The sequence below is a fragment of the Etheostoma spectabile genome, chromosome 1 (assembly GCF_008692095.1).
Source record: "Etheostoma spectabile isolate EspeVRDwgs_2016 chromosome 1, UIUC_Espe_1.0, whole genome shotgun sequence".
NCBI lineage: Eukaryota > Metazoa > Chordata > Actinopteri > Perciformes > Percidae > Etheostoma > Etheostoma spectabile.
Genome location: NC_045733.1, coordinates 11,044,540 through 11,063,492, shown reverse-complemented (window position 1 = coordinate 11,063,492; position 18,953 = coordinate 11,044,540). Strand labels below are relative to the sequence as shown.

At 37.7% G+C, this 18,953-nt stretch overlaps 1 protein-coding gene across 1 annotated transcript in view; it reads left to right on the top strand.

The window, feature by feature from the left end:
- luzp2 (leucine zipper protein 2) overlaps positions 1-18,953 on the top strand; it is a 183,525-nt gene that overhangs the window by 100,417 nt on the left and 64,155 nt on the right. The window contains exon 5 of the mRNA XM_032515646.1: positions 5,315-5,377. Within this exon, the coding sequence (XP_032371537.1) occupies positions 5,315-5,377 (63 nt within the window). The remainder of the gene's footprint in view (positions 1-5,314; positions 5,378-18,953) is intronic.

The following is an 18,953-nucleotide window of genomic DNA, read 5'->3' as shown; positions in this document are numbered from 1 at the left end:
TTAACTGATGTACTTGGGGTTAAGTTGCATAATGTAAATCCAACTCTGACAAATTTGAGTATATTAAGATGAGTTGGAAGTGTTTTTGTAACGAGGCTTTGACCTGGAGCACTTTCATCAATTTAAATTACAACTGAATTTTCTTGACGAGCCTTTCCATAGTCACAACATATTGACATTATAATAAAGGAAATGGGAAGAGACATTTAATGTCAACAGAAAATGTTACCTTTGCTCACTCTATTAATTATGGAAAAATGAATTTATTGGTGACTATTATTCAATTTACATAGAGGCTGCTCTTCATTAAATCCAATTATTAATCTGTCTCTTAAAGTGAGTATGATTTATTACACTTGGAGTGAAGAGGTCTATATATATATATATATATACAGTGTAAATATATATATATATATATATATATATATATATATATATATATATATGTGTGTATATATGTATGTATGCATGCATGTGTATATATGTATGTATGTATATATGTATGTGTGTGTGTATATATGTATGTGTACATACATATATATTTGTGTGTGTGTGTATATATATATATTGTATATGTGTATATATGTATATGTGTGTGTGGTGTGTATGTATATATATATATATATTATATTATATTTATTTATATAGTCCAACTGTTCCTTATGCGTTAGTGTCTAACCATTATAGCAGTTATCTTATTATTGTTAGTTTTTATTTCTATCTAGTAAGACAATCTTATTGCTACTAAATATGAATATGTAATTAAATAAATGTCATGAATTAGTCTATTTTACTGTCTGGACCCTAGTAAGGCTAGTAGCTGCTATGGTAAAGGCTGATACAACTGCACGTAAATACAAATAAACACTGCTAAGACAATGCTCTGGAAAATGTAGCTTTTCAACAAAATGATCATTCTTCAGTAGAAGTAAACCTGTATGTCTATTTATAAACTCAACTCCACTAGCCTCGTTCCCCAAGCTGCTGTAACTGTCAGAGCCCCAGCCCAAGTTCAGTGGTATAAACACAATCTCACTTAAAACACATAAAGCTAGTCTAGATGGGTCTACATTGTTATTAATGCATGGGCTCTATCATACTTGTCACACATTTGTGTCTTATTCAGAATGACCACCTGTTGTTCTGTCAATAAACTCATTAGCAACAAATTTGCATGAAGACTTTTAGGCTGCAATGACATCTAGAGTAGCCCTGAAGTTTTGTTTTTTTTTCTGTGATTTGCAATATATGCTAATGAAAAGCTTTTCCTGTAATAGTCCGGGCTTCATATGCGTCATTTAATGAGCACGGTGACGTGACAATCAACAGTCTATTAATCTGCACTGTGAGATAAACAATGGTACAGTTACATTTCATGTAACATTCTTGCCATTTTCCTAAGACCAGTGACAAATCCCAGATGCTGGGTTTTATGGTTTGAGTTTGACATTTATGTCCTGCTAAATGGTATTTATCACCCCCGCTAAGATTCAAGATTAAAAAAGAGCTCCTCTGCAGCATGCAAATGCCACAAACCTTTAATAGAACATTGAAATACTGGATCTGGTTTAAAGTCATCATGTCCACATAAAATTGATTTGGAAAATCTGGCTTTCAAAAGCCCGAGAGAGAATCGACGTTAAGAATGTTACAAGCACCTTGAAAGAATAGTTTTTAAATTATTTATTGCATTTTTTGCTGCGCAGGAACTAGCAAAAGCACACACAAGGCAGAAGACAAAGACATTGTTAAATATGCCTATAGGTATAGGCAATGAGATTCAAGCCAATCTCTATTTCAGACTGCATTCTGCACGAGGAAGATTTGTGAGTCCATTTGGTGGTGTCTGCACATCAGGAGCTGTAATAAATATTTTCATTTTTATAAGCAAGGTGCCTCTCCAATGCCTTGGTTTAGAATACTGCACTGAAATATCTTCATATTTCTTATTTTGTCCGATCAATAGTCAAAAACATTTCAGTCAAAAACTTTTACCCAAACTGAAATATCTCTACAACTATTGAATAGACTGTCGTAAATATTTGGTACAGATATCAGTGGTGCCCAGAGGATGAATCGTAATGACTTTGATGATCCCCTGACAGTGCAGCCAGATGTCTTGACAACAATTAGATGGCTCGACATTCGTGCCCCCTTCAGGATGAATTGTAATCCCTTTGCTGTTCCCGTTCATCTAGCGCCAATATTGGGTCAAAACTTGTATATGTCCAATACTTTGATTTTTGAGAGTTTACTTGCAAAGCTTGGCTACACACTGGCTGCGTTGCACGTGGTTTTGCGTCAGCTGCGTGGTTTTGTTTTATGTCCCACACACCAGAAACGGGTCTGCTGCTGCTAGGTGACATTCAAATTCTGAAAAAAGGGTAAGTGGGCTGTTTGTATACTTCAATAACATTGACAACTTTGTGCAGCTGTTAAGAACCTATATTGTAAGCCACCTGATGTTGGACCAATGCACAAAATCGATTTAAAAAAAACAACAACAAAAAAACAAATACATTTAAATAAATTACATTTACATCTGCATTGATGTCAAAACCTAGAGACGTTCAAACATCAACACGCCATTTATTAATATGCATTTGTGTCAAAATGGCATAAAAACATCTTTTCCTATTAAATTTTGCCTGCCAACACGCTTGCATGTTGTGTAACAAGTAAGCGTCGGTTCTGTTTCTAATATGCACGTGTGCATGCTGCGCCTGAGACTTGTGTGCCACGCAGGCAGTGTGTAAGCTCTAACCTGTCAACATGGGAGCCAAAATAAAAACGACTACACCACGCATCCAGTGTGTAGCCGGCCTAAGGTCATTCCAGTTAGCTTCCGCTGTGCTGTGTTTTGTGCTACATTGCAAATGTTAGCAAGCTAACATGCTAAATTACGAAGGTGACCATGGTAAACATGACCTGCTAAACAAAAGCATGTTAGTATAGTCATGTTGAGGGTGTTAGCATGGCTATAGCAGTATTGCTATACTAGTATAAGAGTTATGATATTCTTATAACTCTTGTAATGAATTGATTCTATAAATACAAAATAAATAAATAAAAAATGTCCATAAATATATACAAAACTGTTGTTTGACAAATGATTAATCGTTATTAAAATTGTTCTACATACATTTTCTCAAGAAATGCCCAATGAACAAATCATTTCATCACTACATAATTTATGTATCAGACAAAAATATTTTCAATTTAGTCTAGTTCAAACAACACCTGGCTCCTACTATGTTTCATCTTCCTGCTCACTTCCATTCTTTACATTTAAAAAACCCCAATGGAGCTTGGCAATTTTTTGTATCTTGAAAATAGATAAAATAATGAATAATAATAGTAATTTTGTTACTTTACCTTTCTACTCCTTTTAACTGTGTGCGTGTGTGCGTGTGCGTGTGTGAGTGTGCGTGCGTGTGTGTGTGATTTTAAACCATTCCCTGGGGCTGTGGCGGTGACTCAAAGGCTCAAACATGAACCTTGATGTTATCATGCCCTGCTCTGGGATGTAGGCCAACTGGGAAAGGCTTAGTTTCCAGTTCCCTAGGGTACTTACCAGGTATGAGGTCATCATCCCCACCAATCTTTTCCTTTTTGTCCCCCAGACTATCTACATTTGAAGGACACACAACTCTTAAACCCTCTTTTCAAAATGGAGAACACAAAGAAAGACAGAACCTTGGCATATCTATCTCACCCACACAAACACCAAAGAATACAGTTTTTTTTGTTTTTTTAAATATGCAGTAGCCCATGGCAGCAGTTTGCCATCTGCGGTTGGTGTTTGAACCTCTGTCTGGCTGCTAAACACAAGCCACAGGCCTGTGTCAGTATGACATGCTGGGTTCATGATACAAGGATTGCAATAAACAAAGATATCACTCTGGAATGGTAAGTATATGATCTATTAAATCAGGCATTCAGTGAAAAGAAGGTAGTTGCTCACAGCAGGAACACATGCCTCAGCGTACCACATGTACTGCAATCACAGAGCCTCGGAAGAACATTATTGGACACTTATTACTGTATGTTAAACTAACTTTGTATGACACAAGAGAAAAATATCTGACAGAGGTTTAAAACTTGAAAGAGATAAAATGTATTTAAGCCTTAATGGGAGGTCAGCTGAAAACTGCGTGGGGCCTTTTTGCCACTGTCAGTTTAACAGGGACAGGGTTTATTTACAGTGGGAGCCTCAATATCCTGCCTCAGTGTAATCTTACCAGCACTGCTCATGCTGGTTAAATGAAGGACAAAAAATCAAACACTGTTTAACAACTTGCACTGGCATAATCACAAGCATTCAGTACACTTAGCTTATGCACGTAGGCCGCTTTAATTTATCCTTGTAGTCAATTGCTAATTAGCAATTTGTTGTTTGTAAATGCTGCAGCAGGGTGTTCTTGTTTCTGTTTTATCTGTTTCTATCCTTTTTTGTTTTACTATTCTCGGGGGCCGAGACTGAACACAGCCTTTGTGTATGTGCATGTATTGTGTATCTTTGTGTGTCTGTTATCATGCCCTCTGCCTGGGGATGTGAGGCAATGGGTGCAGTCTATTTTATAGTTCACCATTGTGCCTCACTAGAAGATTCAAAAAAAATTGTATATGACTTACCAAATTGTGCTCCTGTCCAACATGGCACCTATTACATACAAATCAAGATTTTAAATATTGGTAACAGGAGAAGTCTGGTGACATTCTATTTTTTCTTATTGTCAACAAACCCCATGAACAGAGCAACAATAAATCAATACTGCACATAAGAGTTTATCCAAAGCCTGTTAAAGCTCAATTCGCTGTGTCATAAAGCTTTATTGTTATCCAAAAGCTGTTGTCTTTAAATCAGTGAGCCATACTGTTGCATTGGGTGATGTGTTCCTTCATTTCAAACCCTCCATCCTGCTACTGTAAACAGGTAGGCCTAATAAACCACTAAATGTGTAATTTGTCCTCCAAAATGAACTAGTTATTCCTGTTTGAGTGAGGTTTTAAAAAAAACTACATTCTTCACCCGTTTTTAAATATGGATAAAAACATTTCATGGAATTTTTTTGACAACAACCAAAAATACCGGAATATTGCCTGCTTTGTCTTTAGAAGGCAGTAAATCACATACAGGCACCGCTTATCATAATCGCTTTTATTCAATACACTTAATTTCACATACATGAAACGGCCACGCTCAGCACCCTAACCTTCATTAAATGTGTTCACTGAATGGAAAACAAACAAACAATGTAGCGGGGCATTCAGTATGATCATCTGTCTTTTTTTTTTTCCTTTCTGTCTTCAGATCAAATTTCTTAAAGTGGAGATGGAGAAAAAAACCAAAATCATCAAGGATTTACAGCAAGAGGTGAGTCATCACAGTCTCATTTAAGGCTGGTTAGAATCCTGCATTCAACATAATGAATTCTCACTTAATGCCTTCATGAGGTATATATGTAACCATAAAGGAGGAATTAACTTTAATTTACTGATCAGGAACCCACTCCCCCTGCTTTGTCTACTTCCATTTCATTTTGAGATTTTCTGTGTTTGCCAAATGCCTTCTGACAATCTCCAGAGAGAGAGCTTGTTGCTTTCAATCAAAGGTGGACAAACGCTGGCGTGGTGTGTGTGTGTGGTGTGTGTGTGTGTGTGTGTGTGTGTGTGTGTGTGTGTGTGTGTGTGTGTGTGTGTGTGTGTGTGTGTTGGTTAAGGAAATTTGTCTCTTCTGCGATGGATTTCTCACTGCATGATTGTTGAATATCAGTGCAAAAGAAGGTGTTTTTCTCTTTGATTCTGAGGGGCTGACACCAAATTTCTTACCTTCTATTGCCTTAGACAGCTGGAGAGAGGGAAAAAAAACAAATACCATCTGAGCTGTACTGATGATATGTGACACCACATTATCTGCTGTTTGCTTGGTGGGAATAAAAAATATCAAAACAACATTTGCCCATTAAATGCAACATAGATACTTCGGCAAGATGTTTAAAGTCTGATGTTCCATTGGTACTGTATCTGTTGTTTGCCTGTCAGCTGTGTAACCTAAAAAAAGGAGGAGAAAATATCCCAGTGAGACCTCTGCAGACCAATACCGTGACAAATGAAATGAAATAGTGCAGCTCTAGCCAATTAGTTGATTTTACTGAATGATACTAATGGAAGACTCAGTTCAAGGTGTACAAGTAGTAAGAGCTTGCTTCCATAGGACACTAAGGTTGTATATCTTTTTTGTTTTTCAGTCAAATTAACTGACTCCATTTGCAGTAGAAATGCAAAAACAAATTTGAGCTCATTTTGACTGCATTTGTTGAGCAAACAAGCTTTTGAGGTGATTACTTTGTCATCTGGAACGTTAATGGCACAACAAACAACTTGTAGCACGTTCATAAATCCTATTCGCACAGGACTAGTATTACCTGGGGACCTCTGGTAATTTGTAATCACCACAGATGTGATGTCTATAATTTTCTCTAATTTAGTAAAGTATAAATTCCACCACAAATTACCTCCCTTAATTTGCCAATCACAGAAGTTGTGTTAAAATATTATTGAATGTGAATCAGCATCTCTGTGATTTAGAGTTGTATTCGCTGTGTTGCCAATTATAAATACAAGTTTTACATCATATGTGGGGGATAATGTCAGTAAGTTTCAGTAAAAGACAGACTTTGCTGATCCTGTGCCAACGCGTCGCAGGGAAACACAGACATGTGGGCGCAATTTGTAAATCACATGAGGTCCCCTGGTAATGTTGATGTTATTTGTTGTGTTTTGAACTGAAGGCAGACAATTTCATTACATCACAAGATCATGAAAAATGATGAAGAGATTCTAAAACTTGCCATGCCATACTGCTCACTGCTGGACTGAGAAAACGGGAACCAGAATATGACATAATGACATCAGTTTACTGCGATCAAACTGTTTAGGGAAGTGCCTGCCAGAATGAAGGTTTCTGTGGATTTATCAGACATGAAACATCACAGTTGATCATAAAAGACAGAAATTATCAGATGAATCTTCTTTTGATCATACCCTGCCAAATTGTATTTCTGTCAAAGTTGATACAAAGGAGCAAATGAAGTCATACCTGGAGAGAGAATAAAAAGGATTAGCATGTAGTTGTCTTAAATTTCACAGATTGTGATGTTTGATCTCATGGAATGAGCCAATTGTTCAATGATGAAAGTATTGACATTTAAAAAAGAAAAGTTAATAACATATTTGTTTAAAAAAAATCAATATAATAAGAGTTTCTAAAGTTGGTATGCCTTGAATAATATGTGATGGATGCATTTAAAAAGTAACATCTCAGCTGGCAGTTTATTATACATGAATTTTTGATTGTTATCTATTTAATTTCTTCTTGCATGCCTAACTCTGTAAGGGGTAATCAGATCTAACTGTAGAGACACTTCCACCATCAATCAAGTCATTTTCACAGTAAGAGGTTGCCCATGTTGGCAATACTGTGAGGCAGATCGCTTGTAGTGACTAAAGGAGACCATGATTTGACTTTTAAATGAATAATTAGGGATAACTTTGTTCGTAAACATCATCTTGATTTGGAAATAGAACAGGTACCAAGAAACTGACAGAGAGGTAGGATAATTATCTTTGCCCTGATATTTGTCAAACACAGTTCAGTTTTCTGACACATAAGTCAGTCATCGACATATACACTAATCTTGCAAAACAAGGACCTGGCAAGTTGCCAACATTTAGATCTGTATTACAGTGAACTGAAATGTAATTGAAGAGACTCGAAAAATAAACTATAGAATTTCCATGTAAATATTTTTGCATATGAACTGAAGTAACATTAGGTTAGTCACTGAGACTTACTTTGCAGGCGGGAGGACACAGCAAAGAGCAGGAGTACGAGAATGGGAAGCACCTTTTTGATAGATCCATTGCCCCCCTATCATACAAGTGCTTGATTGTTGACATTTTGCGGTTTCTTATCTTTCTATATCTTGGACGCAAGGTTTAAGGGTCTTTATAATCACGTAGGGGTCATTTGTGCTCAAAAGTCAAGTGTGGGAACTTTTCTGACATCTGTATCACTGACATTTAAGTCATGGCTACATGCAGAGAATCTTGAGAATCATCCCCCTCCATCTGTTACAGTAACAGAGATGTTATTGTGTGCTCAAAAGTATTTAAGTATCATCAATGTTCTACCTCAGAGTCTGCACTCTTCGGCCTTAAAGTCTTACTACCGTAGAATCCTGTCTTAATACCGCACAATCCATTCTCCTCTGCCTTGGTACCGCTGAATCCGTTATCGTCGGTCTTACTACTACAGAATCCACTCTCCTCTGTCTTACTACTACAGAATCCACTCTCCTCTGTCTTACTATAGAATCCACTCTCCACTGTCTTACTACCACAGAATCTACTCTGCTCTGTCTTACTACTACAGAATCCACTAGCCTCGGTCTTACTACTACAGAATCCACTCTCCTCTGTCTTACTACTACAGAATCCACTCTCCTCTGTCTTACTACCACAGACTTTGCTCTGTCTTACTACTACAGAATCCACTAGCCTCGGTCTTACTACTACAGAATCCGCTATACTCGGTCTTACTACCACAGAATCTACTCTGCTCTGTCTTACTACTACAGAATCCACTAGCCTCGGTCTTACTACTACAGAATCTGCTATCCTCGGGCGTACTACTACAGAATCCACTCTCCACTGTCTTACTAATACAGAATCTTCTATCCTCGGTCTTACTACCACAGAATCCACTGTCCACTGTCTTAATACTACAGAATCCGCTAACATTGGTCTTACAGTGCGTTCTAAATTTTTCATCTTATAAGGAAAGTCATCTGACAAAATTCTTGCATAATGACACACATTACATATCATTGAACACCACCATCAAAGATGCTACGGTAACCTCTAACATGTGTTTCTAGTGGTAGTGGTAACTGAACTATAGTTTTTATACAGTACTCATCATATACTGTTAGTATCCTTTTAATATTTACATTTTAAAGTAAATAAAACTTTGTGCAATTTTGCAAAGCTAAAATAAAATAAAAAGTCAGATAAAAACAGTATCTTGTGGACAGTATTTTGAGCTTGAATTAGTCTGTCATGTTCCAGTTCAAGATACAGTGCACTCCTTGGGACCCGCTCAAATACAAAGTATTTCTTCCCTGAGTATTAACATGAGTAAATGCATAGATTATATCACTATATTATTTTTACAGTAATAATACATTTATTTTTTAGCCTTTTTCTAAACACTCAAAGACGCTTTACAGAACAAACAAAAAGGTACTTTGACATGACAGACAAAAAAGAATGGTAATCGTTAGCTCAGGAATATCTTTGGACTGAGTTTCCAGCTTACTATTTCCACCTATTTGAAACAATTGTAGTGTAATATGACAGTCCTGCATAAATCCTATCTTCATGAAGGTTGTAATGTTGAAGGAGGAGGGAAGATTTTGAGAAAAAACAAGATGTTATTTTATTAAATAACGTTAGAAAAATCTTAATGAAATGAACACCAAAGAACAATATTAACTATGCAAATTATTAACAACTTATTTAGGTAAAATAAATAAATAACCAAAGCTATAACACTTTTGTTTTCTTTGTAACTAAATACAAACAGGATTACACTCCATTGTGGGGATAAATCAAGCATGTTGAAAATTCTTCTTCAGTCTAGTTCTCTGACATTTATAAAGTAAATTAAATGGCTGCTGTTTCCCAGTACTGTGCAGGGTCCAAAATGAACACTCACCAAATGTGGAGGTGGGCCAAAACAAAAACGCAGAAACACTGGCACACACACCAGCCACTACCTTAGCGTTAGCATTGGCTAGCGTTTAACTCAGGCTAAGTAATTAGCTAGTATCCACCTGCTGGTTGTCAGCTGTTGTCTGCCTTGTGTAGCCTACTCTCGGACGGCCGATTTAACTCGCCGGTCCTCATCAACATAATTTCATGTGTCACATAGCTCTCCACAAACAGAAAAAAGAGGTGATCTGGACAGAAGGATAACTCTGGGGGATTCTGCCTTCTCACAGCGTGACACCGGTTTGTGTATCTGAGTGTCATACTTTCGGTTTCATATTGCATATTGTTACAGCCCTTATTAATGCCAAGGGGTAAACCTCTCTCTGGAATGTGCAGCGCCCTTGATGCCATTTTGTGGCTAACAAGCCATCATCATGTCGCTAGCATCCCATTGACTGCCATTCATTTTGACAGTGAATAACTTTACATTTGAAGCGTTTCAAGACTCTATTTGTCTGTTGTTTATTTCTAAAGAAACAACAATGTATAAAAAGCTCCATTACCTTGTAGATCACGTTATGGCTCCGTAGCAGACGTTTTTTGTAAAATTAGGCTAACAATTATGTCATAACCAAGCGACTTACTGTCGCACAGTAGAGGAATTACTGAACAGTACAGGATAAGCTCGCAGACAGTTTGGACTTCCATTAGCTGTTTAGGTTTAATTACTAACGTTAACTAGCATGTTAGTTAGCATTAATTAGCCTGCGTCTCTGTTATCACCTAACAGATACCTATGCTCTCCGTCTCTGCTGATTGGGAATGATTGAGATTTCTCTTGGCACAGCTACCAGAAGACTTACAACTTTCAGACAGGTTGCCCAGGTCACATCTACGTTGTCAAGCTCAGTTGGAGGCTGCGCAGTAACGCTCAGCTATTACTGGAGAAAAGTGCTTCTAATATCCTTCACTGGTCTCGCTCCAGAACAACGGGATCTGTTGGTCCATTTCTGTCTATGATTAACGTACATGAACATGGAACAACAACCACATGAAGGTGGGATTTATTGCAGGGCAGTTGTATTAGACTGCATTCATGTAGTATCTAGTAGTATCTAATGAACTGGCACACCTAAAATTTGATTATCCATCAACCCTAACTCTAATGTTATACCATTACTCAGATTTGTTATTCTGAGTAGTTCTGTAAAGTGTATACAAATTCCTGACAGAACTGAAATGAACATCTGTAAAGACAACCATATTCTTTGTTTACACCAGCATTCAGTTTTTATGTCGCACATCATTGCAAATTGTGTCAACATGGAAGCTTTATGGCTGCAATTCACTGTGAAGTCATTATCAATGATTTGCTTTCAGGGCTTATTATGAGTATTTTGAGGAAGATTGATTTGCCAACCGACTTGGATCCTGCTGGGATTCATCAGGTCCTTGCAGAGCTTTGTAATAGACAGATTGTCACACACTCAGCTCCTTGCTACTGATGCTAATGCTTTTTTTTCTTCTAAAATGTCTTCCCGTCATTGTCTTTTTCCTTTATGTGATCCTGATGTAATTTCACCGGCTGAATGGCAGAAAAGAATTGTGCATCAGGGCATTTACTGGCTCGCTCAGTGACACTCTTACTGGAAGAAAAAAAAAGTGACAAGCAATTAAAGTAGGCAGAAAATAAAAACTGCATCATTTTATGTGTTGAACAGGACAAAGACCAAACAGATGAAAATAATAAAGTTAGAAGAAGCTTAATTTCATAGTCTAGCAAGTCAACACATGCTCACTCCCATCTCGTAAAATACGGACACTTGGTCAGGTGCCTTTGTCGTTGTTCTTTAGCGTCTAATAACAAGCTTTACCTAAACGCAAAGGTCGGGACTATTGGGGTCCCTTTTGACACTGTTAGGTTAAAGAAAAGCTTGAGGGTGGGCTTACAATTCCATGACACGCGGGATAACCGGTTAAGGTCCCACGCGGGACACAAACCCCGCTCTCCTGGGTGAAAATCCTGTGTTTGACCCATCCACACCCCCGCCCAACGCAGAATTTTCTCCCTTACATACTACTCGCTACGCCCCGTCTAGATGCTGCTCTCCCCAGTACGTTCTACACACACGCCAAGGGGTGCTTTATTTGTCACATCAGACGCGGACAGCCACTGTCCAAACGTGCGTATTTTACGCGTTTGGAGTGAGAACGGGTTGAGCAGTTAAAAAAAATAAAAAATTGAATTACCACTGATTGAAGCCATACAGTTATGTGTTCATAGTGTGCGCCGAATTGTAACAAAGGCACAGATTAAATAACAAAGTAAATTTGGCTAGTAAATGCCTTAATTCTCTGTCTTGTGAAGAAAAACTTAACGATTGAGAAGTTACTGCATTTACACAAAGAGGCTCTCAACATCATCAAGACTCCATCACAACTCATCTTACACTTGTGATCACTGAGATGAATTAGGCGCAAAAGTGTACTGACAATAATGGAGGGTTACTGGAAATGGAGTGGGATGGGTGATGACATGCATGTCATTTTTTTTAAACTGAATAGACAGGCTGATGCACAGCCTGATCGATTACACTCACATCTCGGAGACAGCAGGCCGACCTGTTATGCAAGAGCGATGGTGAACTCGACATCCAGCGAGAGTGACAGTGTTTATTGTAAATGAAAAAGGTCTAGTTAGACAGCAATGATCGATTTAAGTGCAGTGAAATGTTATGACGGTACACACAATTACAAGTGTATTTTCAGTGGCGACTTCAATGCATGCATCACTCAGAAACTGCGTGCGTGATGGTTCTGTAAGCTAAATAATCACTAAAATAATTAACCAAACACCATCACAACATTGAATGAGTTCTGACTTTTTATGGGTTTACCTAGGAACTTTTGAATGGTGCACTTTACAGCACTTGACCCTTTAAAACAAAGGAATGTCAATAGGGGTTGGTCTGCAAATTGTGAAGAGTTAGCCACAGAGAGATTTTCCATGCCCCATCTATGAAATTGAATCATTTATATAGACAGATAGATAGATAGATAGATAGATAGATAGATAGATAGATAGATAGATAGATAGATAGATAGATATGGATTGATTGATCCCCTTGGGAGCGAGTACCGACTATAGAGGCGTAGTGAGAGAAACAAAGGATCTTGCCCGTACTTTCTGACCACGGGAAGAAATCTGTAGCAGGAAAAGTTAACCCCCTCCTTGAAAACCTGGTAGGAATTCTAGCTACATGGCTAAATTAGGATGTTCCTTGTTCACTTCAGGTGAGTAAATTAAGTTTCTTCTGACCTGAACCCAAAAATTGTAAACTAGAAAACTAGACAAAAGAATATGTCGGCCTCTAAAGTATGTGGAAACAGATCTGTGCAGCTCAATATGATGTGTGTGTGTTGTGCTCTGAATACTAAAAGAAAACATCCATGACTTATTGTGAACTGAGCATGAACTCTGAAGCAAATGATACGTATGATGTGGTTGCAAATTGAATTCCTCCACGGTGATGTAGATAATATGAAATTAGCAAGTTGTCTCCTGTTCGCCCTTTGAAAGGTGAACTGAACAGTCAAGCTACCAGCATACATCTTTATGACGTACTGTGCAAAACCCTAACGTTACACAAAACATCAAAGCACCGCCTAAAATCACCACAATTTATTCAGACTTTTCTCACAGAAGTCCAGATGCTGGGATGGTACAGGCATTTCTTTTAGAGCCAAATAAAGTCTGAATAGAAAATCCATGTGTCTCTGGTTGCTACGACAATATGCAAACATAGCAGACAGTGGGAAAGTACCACAATATTCTCACTGCCAAAACTATAGGATTGACCCCCCCAACAACCTGAACTGATAATACAAAAGAGCAGCTTCTGATTGTCAATCACTCACCAAAGACAACATCCAGATGAGAGCCGTTTTAAATATGCCATGCATGCAAAACCAGAACATGAAGATATCATTTTAGTAACACACAGCTGAAATCAACAGCAGCTGATTACATTTTTAAGAGCGGATGGCAAGACTACCCATGCAATCAACACCTATTTGGTTACAAATTCAGAGCTTCCTGTACTATTTTAGATCATTATGAATGAGGGTATCAACAGCATAATAAAGCTTTGATTAGGGTGCAAACTTTATTTTATTAAGGAGTGAGATGGGTTGTTTGAAAATATGCCTGGTTGGTCAGAATTGAAGGCAGATGTGTACACTGTATGCCCCACATCCACCCTGCTGATTCAGTGTCAGATCTATATTTGGCATTTACCTTACACATAATCCTTTGTCTTTGTCTCTATTTTGATGCAGAGAGCATGTACTTGCATTTTGTGACATTATGCTCATTTCACACAATTTGCAGCATGAGCACAGGTCTGATCTCAGCCCTCCACACGTAGCATTGATGCTACCTCCACTGAGATCAGGGGGAAACCTGGAAAGTTGTCAGTGAATCCTTTCTTTTACACACACACACACACACACACACACACACACACACACACACACACACACACACACACACACAGGCCAGTTTAGCAGTTAATCAAATGTGGCTCGGGGTAAACCTCTGAGTTGACTGTAGACACGTCTCTTCTTCTCAATCAGTGTCAAAATCGATTCAGGAGTAAATAGTAAATAACTGCACATTACTGTTTGATAATATGTACTCTACTGGTCAAAAGTTTGGGTTCACTTACAATTTTCCATTTTAGACAGAATACCAGCTGATCTGAGTGGGTGGCTGATCTTTAAATCTACATTGCCCATTATCAGCAACCATTCCTCCAATGTTCCAAAGGCACATTCTATCATCATAGATCATTTTAAACTATTTGCTGAGAAAACATTGGAGAACCTTTTGCAATAACAATGTAATCTGAAAACTGCTGCCCTGGTTAAAAAAAAAAACTGATCTCAGCTGGTATTCTGTCTAATGGAGTGGAATGGAAATTAAGCCCAAACTTTAGACCGGTAGTGTATACCAACCAAACACCAGCACATTCCTACAGCTGCTAATACTGGTCTAACTTTATACTATTGATCAGGGTTAATTTGGAAGAAAATGGTTCTGTTGGAATCATGGAACCATTATTTCTTGAGTGCTGCATTAAATAAATGAGTCTCTGGGTTAAGCGATAATACTGAGTCAGTGTCTGCTTCTCTGACACTGACATCAGAGCAAAAATGAATTCTGTAAAAAACAAAACCATAGGTTACTTTCCCCTGGTTCATTATTAGAGGGAAAATGCTTTCTTGGATTAATTCTACGTCCGAACCCCAAGTCTGTTGAGTGATTTCTTCTCTCCTTAGTGCAAAATAGGCAGTTTTGATTTGTTTACCTCTGCACAAAGATAAGTAATTTATTTGATATTCACTGTTCACTTTTGCTGTAGGGAGTAAAATTAATTTAAAAAAAACTGTGTCTATAAAATACACTTTGGAAATTGTACTGTAAATTTTCACGATGCGGAAACGTCTTGCAGCCAATATATAAAGAGACAAGTTTTGCAGTGACAGGGTTTAGAGTGAAAGTCTTTGGGATTTAGATGCCATGAGCGGTATGGATAATACCTGCAGTGGATTTGAGTGTTTATGTGATCTGGGTTATGCCGCAAACTGTGTCATCCATAGCTGAGGCCGCTATGCTGGAGATGTTTTCTCGCATTGTTGTTTGTTGATTTATTATCAGTAGGGCCGCTTACGCAAGTGATGGCATCAGGGTGAGGAACGTTGTGAACTATTCCCCATTCAGTTCTATAATGTGTTATTCTTTTTTTTATTTGGAACTGATAACACAGAGCTGGGGGATTGGCATATATGGTGTAGGCCTTATTAAATCCCTGCATGAGAAGTAAATATAAGGTCTTCCAGGGACACTGAGTTTGGACATAAACACAGAGAGCAAATCTAGCACTTTGTGAGTTAAGAGAAAAGCTGTTTAGAGAATATTCAAATTCTGAAGTACAGTCATCCGGCCATAGCTTGTCTGTAATGAAATCTGGAGTGGGAGGTAAACCTGAGTGCAGAATGTGTTGGTTGAGTGTCTCATGCTAACAAGAGGGCATGTTCCTTTTGGGAGGCAGGGGGCAGCTCGTAGTAAATCTGCATTTTGCACCCAACACTGTCAAAGTACTGTAATATGCAAAAAGACAAATTGCAGTTACCGTGAAATAGCCAATGCAGCATCTTCTTTTATTTACAGGTAATATGTCTCACTTTTACGATTTCCATATATTATTCTCACAGCCTGGGATTGTCCAATTAGTTTGAAACCATAAACCATTTACTAACAATATTAGAAATCACAGAAACAAGTCTCTAATCTATTGTCTTACTGCCCAGCTGAGGGATGCTCCATTCCTAATGAATTGGTACGTCCAAAATATCTCCACATTTAGCAGCACTCCCTATTCCAGAATGCTCCTTCATAAACACAAAAACACTGCGGTCACAGTCAGGTTATCTATTGTTTACGATTTATTTTCCGTGTAACTTATTCTGTGATAATCAGAGTGGAAACAAACTCCTTTTTCCGTTTCTGGCAGTTTATAAATACGATCCTAAATACTAGCCTAAAATATCCTGACGCCTACAGTTACAGAATAGATGGAAGTTAGTGTTTGTCCCTTTTTCTACAGCTGTACAATTTATATTAAAACTGCAGTAACTACACGTAAATGCAGCTGTACTTATACGCTTATCAAAGTTCGAAACATGTCTTGATTTGGTGATTATAGACAGCTAGTCAGAGTTAAAACTGGGTCAAAAAGCATAATCTTTAAAACGTCTACGGAACATAAAACGATTTATTCAAAAGCATTTAAATGACTATATTTGGATGCTGCATGCCATAACTACGTGCAACCTAGACGTCAAGTTTTGCCCTCACGGCTTGACATATATGGACCTGCAAATCACCAATCCAGCCTGCTCAAATTAGTCTGATGTATTTATTTACACAGTAGGAACTAGGACTGATGTACAATGCTGCCCTACGCTGCTTTGATTATCCCACGTTATATATATTGTTGCATTTGACAAGCCATCAGAAGACTCTGAATCATATCGACCCTCAACTCCACAGTGGAAGAAAAGTAACAATCAGCCACAAAGTTACCCCCGCCATCAAGAAGACTCTTCTCTCTGAGCTTTGCGTCAACTTGAAGTGAAAAATCACACTTCCTCATTTGCAGTGTGTGGGATGTCTGTCTGGGTAACTCAGCCACCTGCTGTCAGCTTCTACATCATGCATAAGTCTTAGAATTTCTTTTAGAAACAGGATTAAATTTGTGTCACTCTCCACGTTCTTTTGCACTTAAAAGTTTTGCCTCTGTGGCTTTGTGGCCACTGACACTGAACTCAAATCATAGAAACTTGTCTGAGAGAAGTAAAGACAGGCCACATGCATGCAGAGGCATGGTGACATGCTGTCACTTAGCAGCGTTTCTTTATTCCTCAGTCTGCCATGGATATTGATTTCTGGCCCTCTGCTTTCAGACAAGTGACCAGTTTTCTGTGGAATTCAGCTGTGACACTATCAAGTGGATTTCAATTTTTTCCAGAAATACATCCAAGTACTTCAACCCTGATGAAGGCAGTGACTGCCAATATTTCTTTGACATGTTCACAAAAATACATTCAATGTTTTTTTCCTACTTTATTGGAGCCAGAGGCATTCATAACAAACTCTGTGGCTACATAGGACGTTCAATTTCAAAATGTCATGACACCCTGAGAAAGTGTCAGGACATCCGAAAATATTTTCAGACCAGTAAAACAGTGCCTTATTTTAGAAAAGGAAAACCATAATATCCTTCTTTCATTTTTAATTCTATAACAATGTACCTCATTGCTATTTGACTGACAAAGCAATACATCTGATATCACTAATACCAAATAAATCAATGTATCAATTAAAACAATGTTTTGCTTTTGACAAACTCTTCTTCTTTACTATGGAAACTTTAGTGGAGTGCCTGGGAATGAGAGCATGGACCGCCATTAAAGAAGAAGATAGATTTAAAAGCTACAAAAAAAAATCTGAAATACAAAACATGGAACAGGTTTTCAAGCATGCAGATTGTGTGACTTTGTCCACCTGTTCTAACCGACATGAAGGAATGTTCTTTACCAAATTGAGAAACCGTGTAAAAGGTGTGGATGTAACACGGAAACTTACTGGGAAAACAAATGCTTACTCACTGCTACTTACTAGTAATTCAAGTAGTCAAGCATACAATTGCTGAAAAGATAAAAATTCTATTTACAGAAACTCTTTGAGTTTAATATGACATTTCAGAACTTTTTAATTGATACAACTTGATTAGATAATTATCTCAGTGTTTTGTTTGCACTTTCGAGTATAATCAGGCTGAAGCCCCCATCTGACCAGATTAATATATGCTTGTCTCTAACAAGATGTATAGATGTATCTAATCTGTGTGAAAATCTACCATGTCTGTAATGTGTGAAGTAAAAATGTACCCGCAAAATTACCTTAAAACTATCACTGAAGACAGAGGTTATCAATGCAATAATATTCTTTGCTTTCTAAAGTTTCTGAAGTATTTGTAATGATTATAAAATGTACTTTTTATATGTACAACTTCTCCAATTAGGTGGTAGGCCTTCAAATATCCCTATAAGTTAGTTGCATTCTGTTGCAGTAGTTTCTTTTTCTTATTTTGCTCACTGAAAATTGCTCTTGCATATTGTTTACTTAGTTTGCTTGCAACACAGCTGAAGCACAAAAAATACAAATATAAGTACCTATCATGCTTAACAGCTCAAACTGTGATGATATTAAGGAGCTGCCTACAAACACAGCTTAACAACCATACAAGCTCCAAATACCAAATTGCCATTATGAAGTTTTGGTATCCAGCATATCCTTATATTGCACTATTCAGTATACAAAATTCATCATTGCCAGTGTTGCCAATATAGGAAGTGTGGTGAACTGAATGTTCAGCTTTGACCATGGAGACCAAAGTTTGTGCCAGTCATTAATCTTTCATTACCTAGCTTTTTTTACCTACACGTGAGAGCGGTTTAAGGTTCAGTGTCTTCCTCTACTACAATTTAACCATGTGATTTATGTGGAACCTGCTCTATTACTTGAGCAGGCTACAGTTTTACTTAAACTC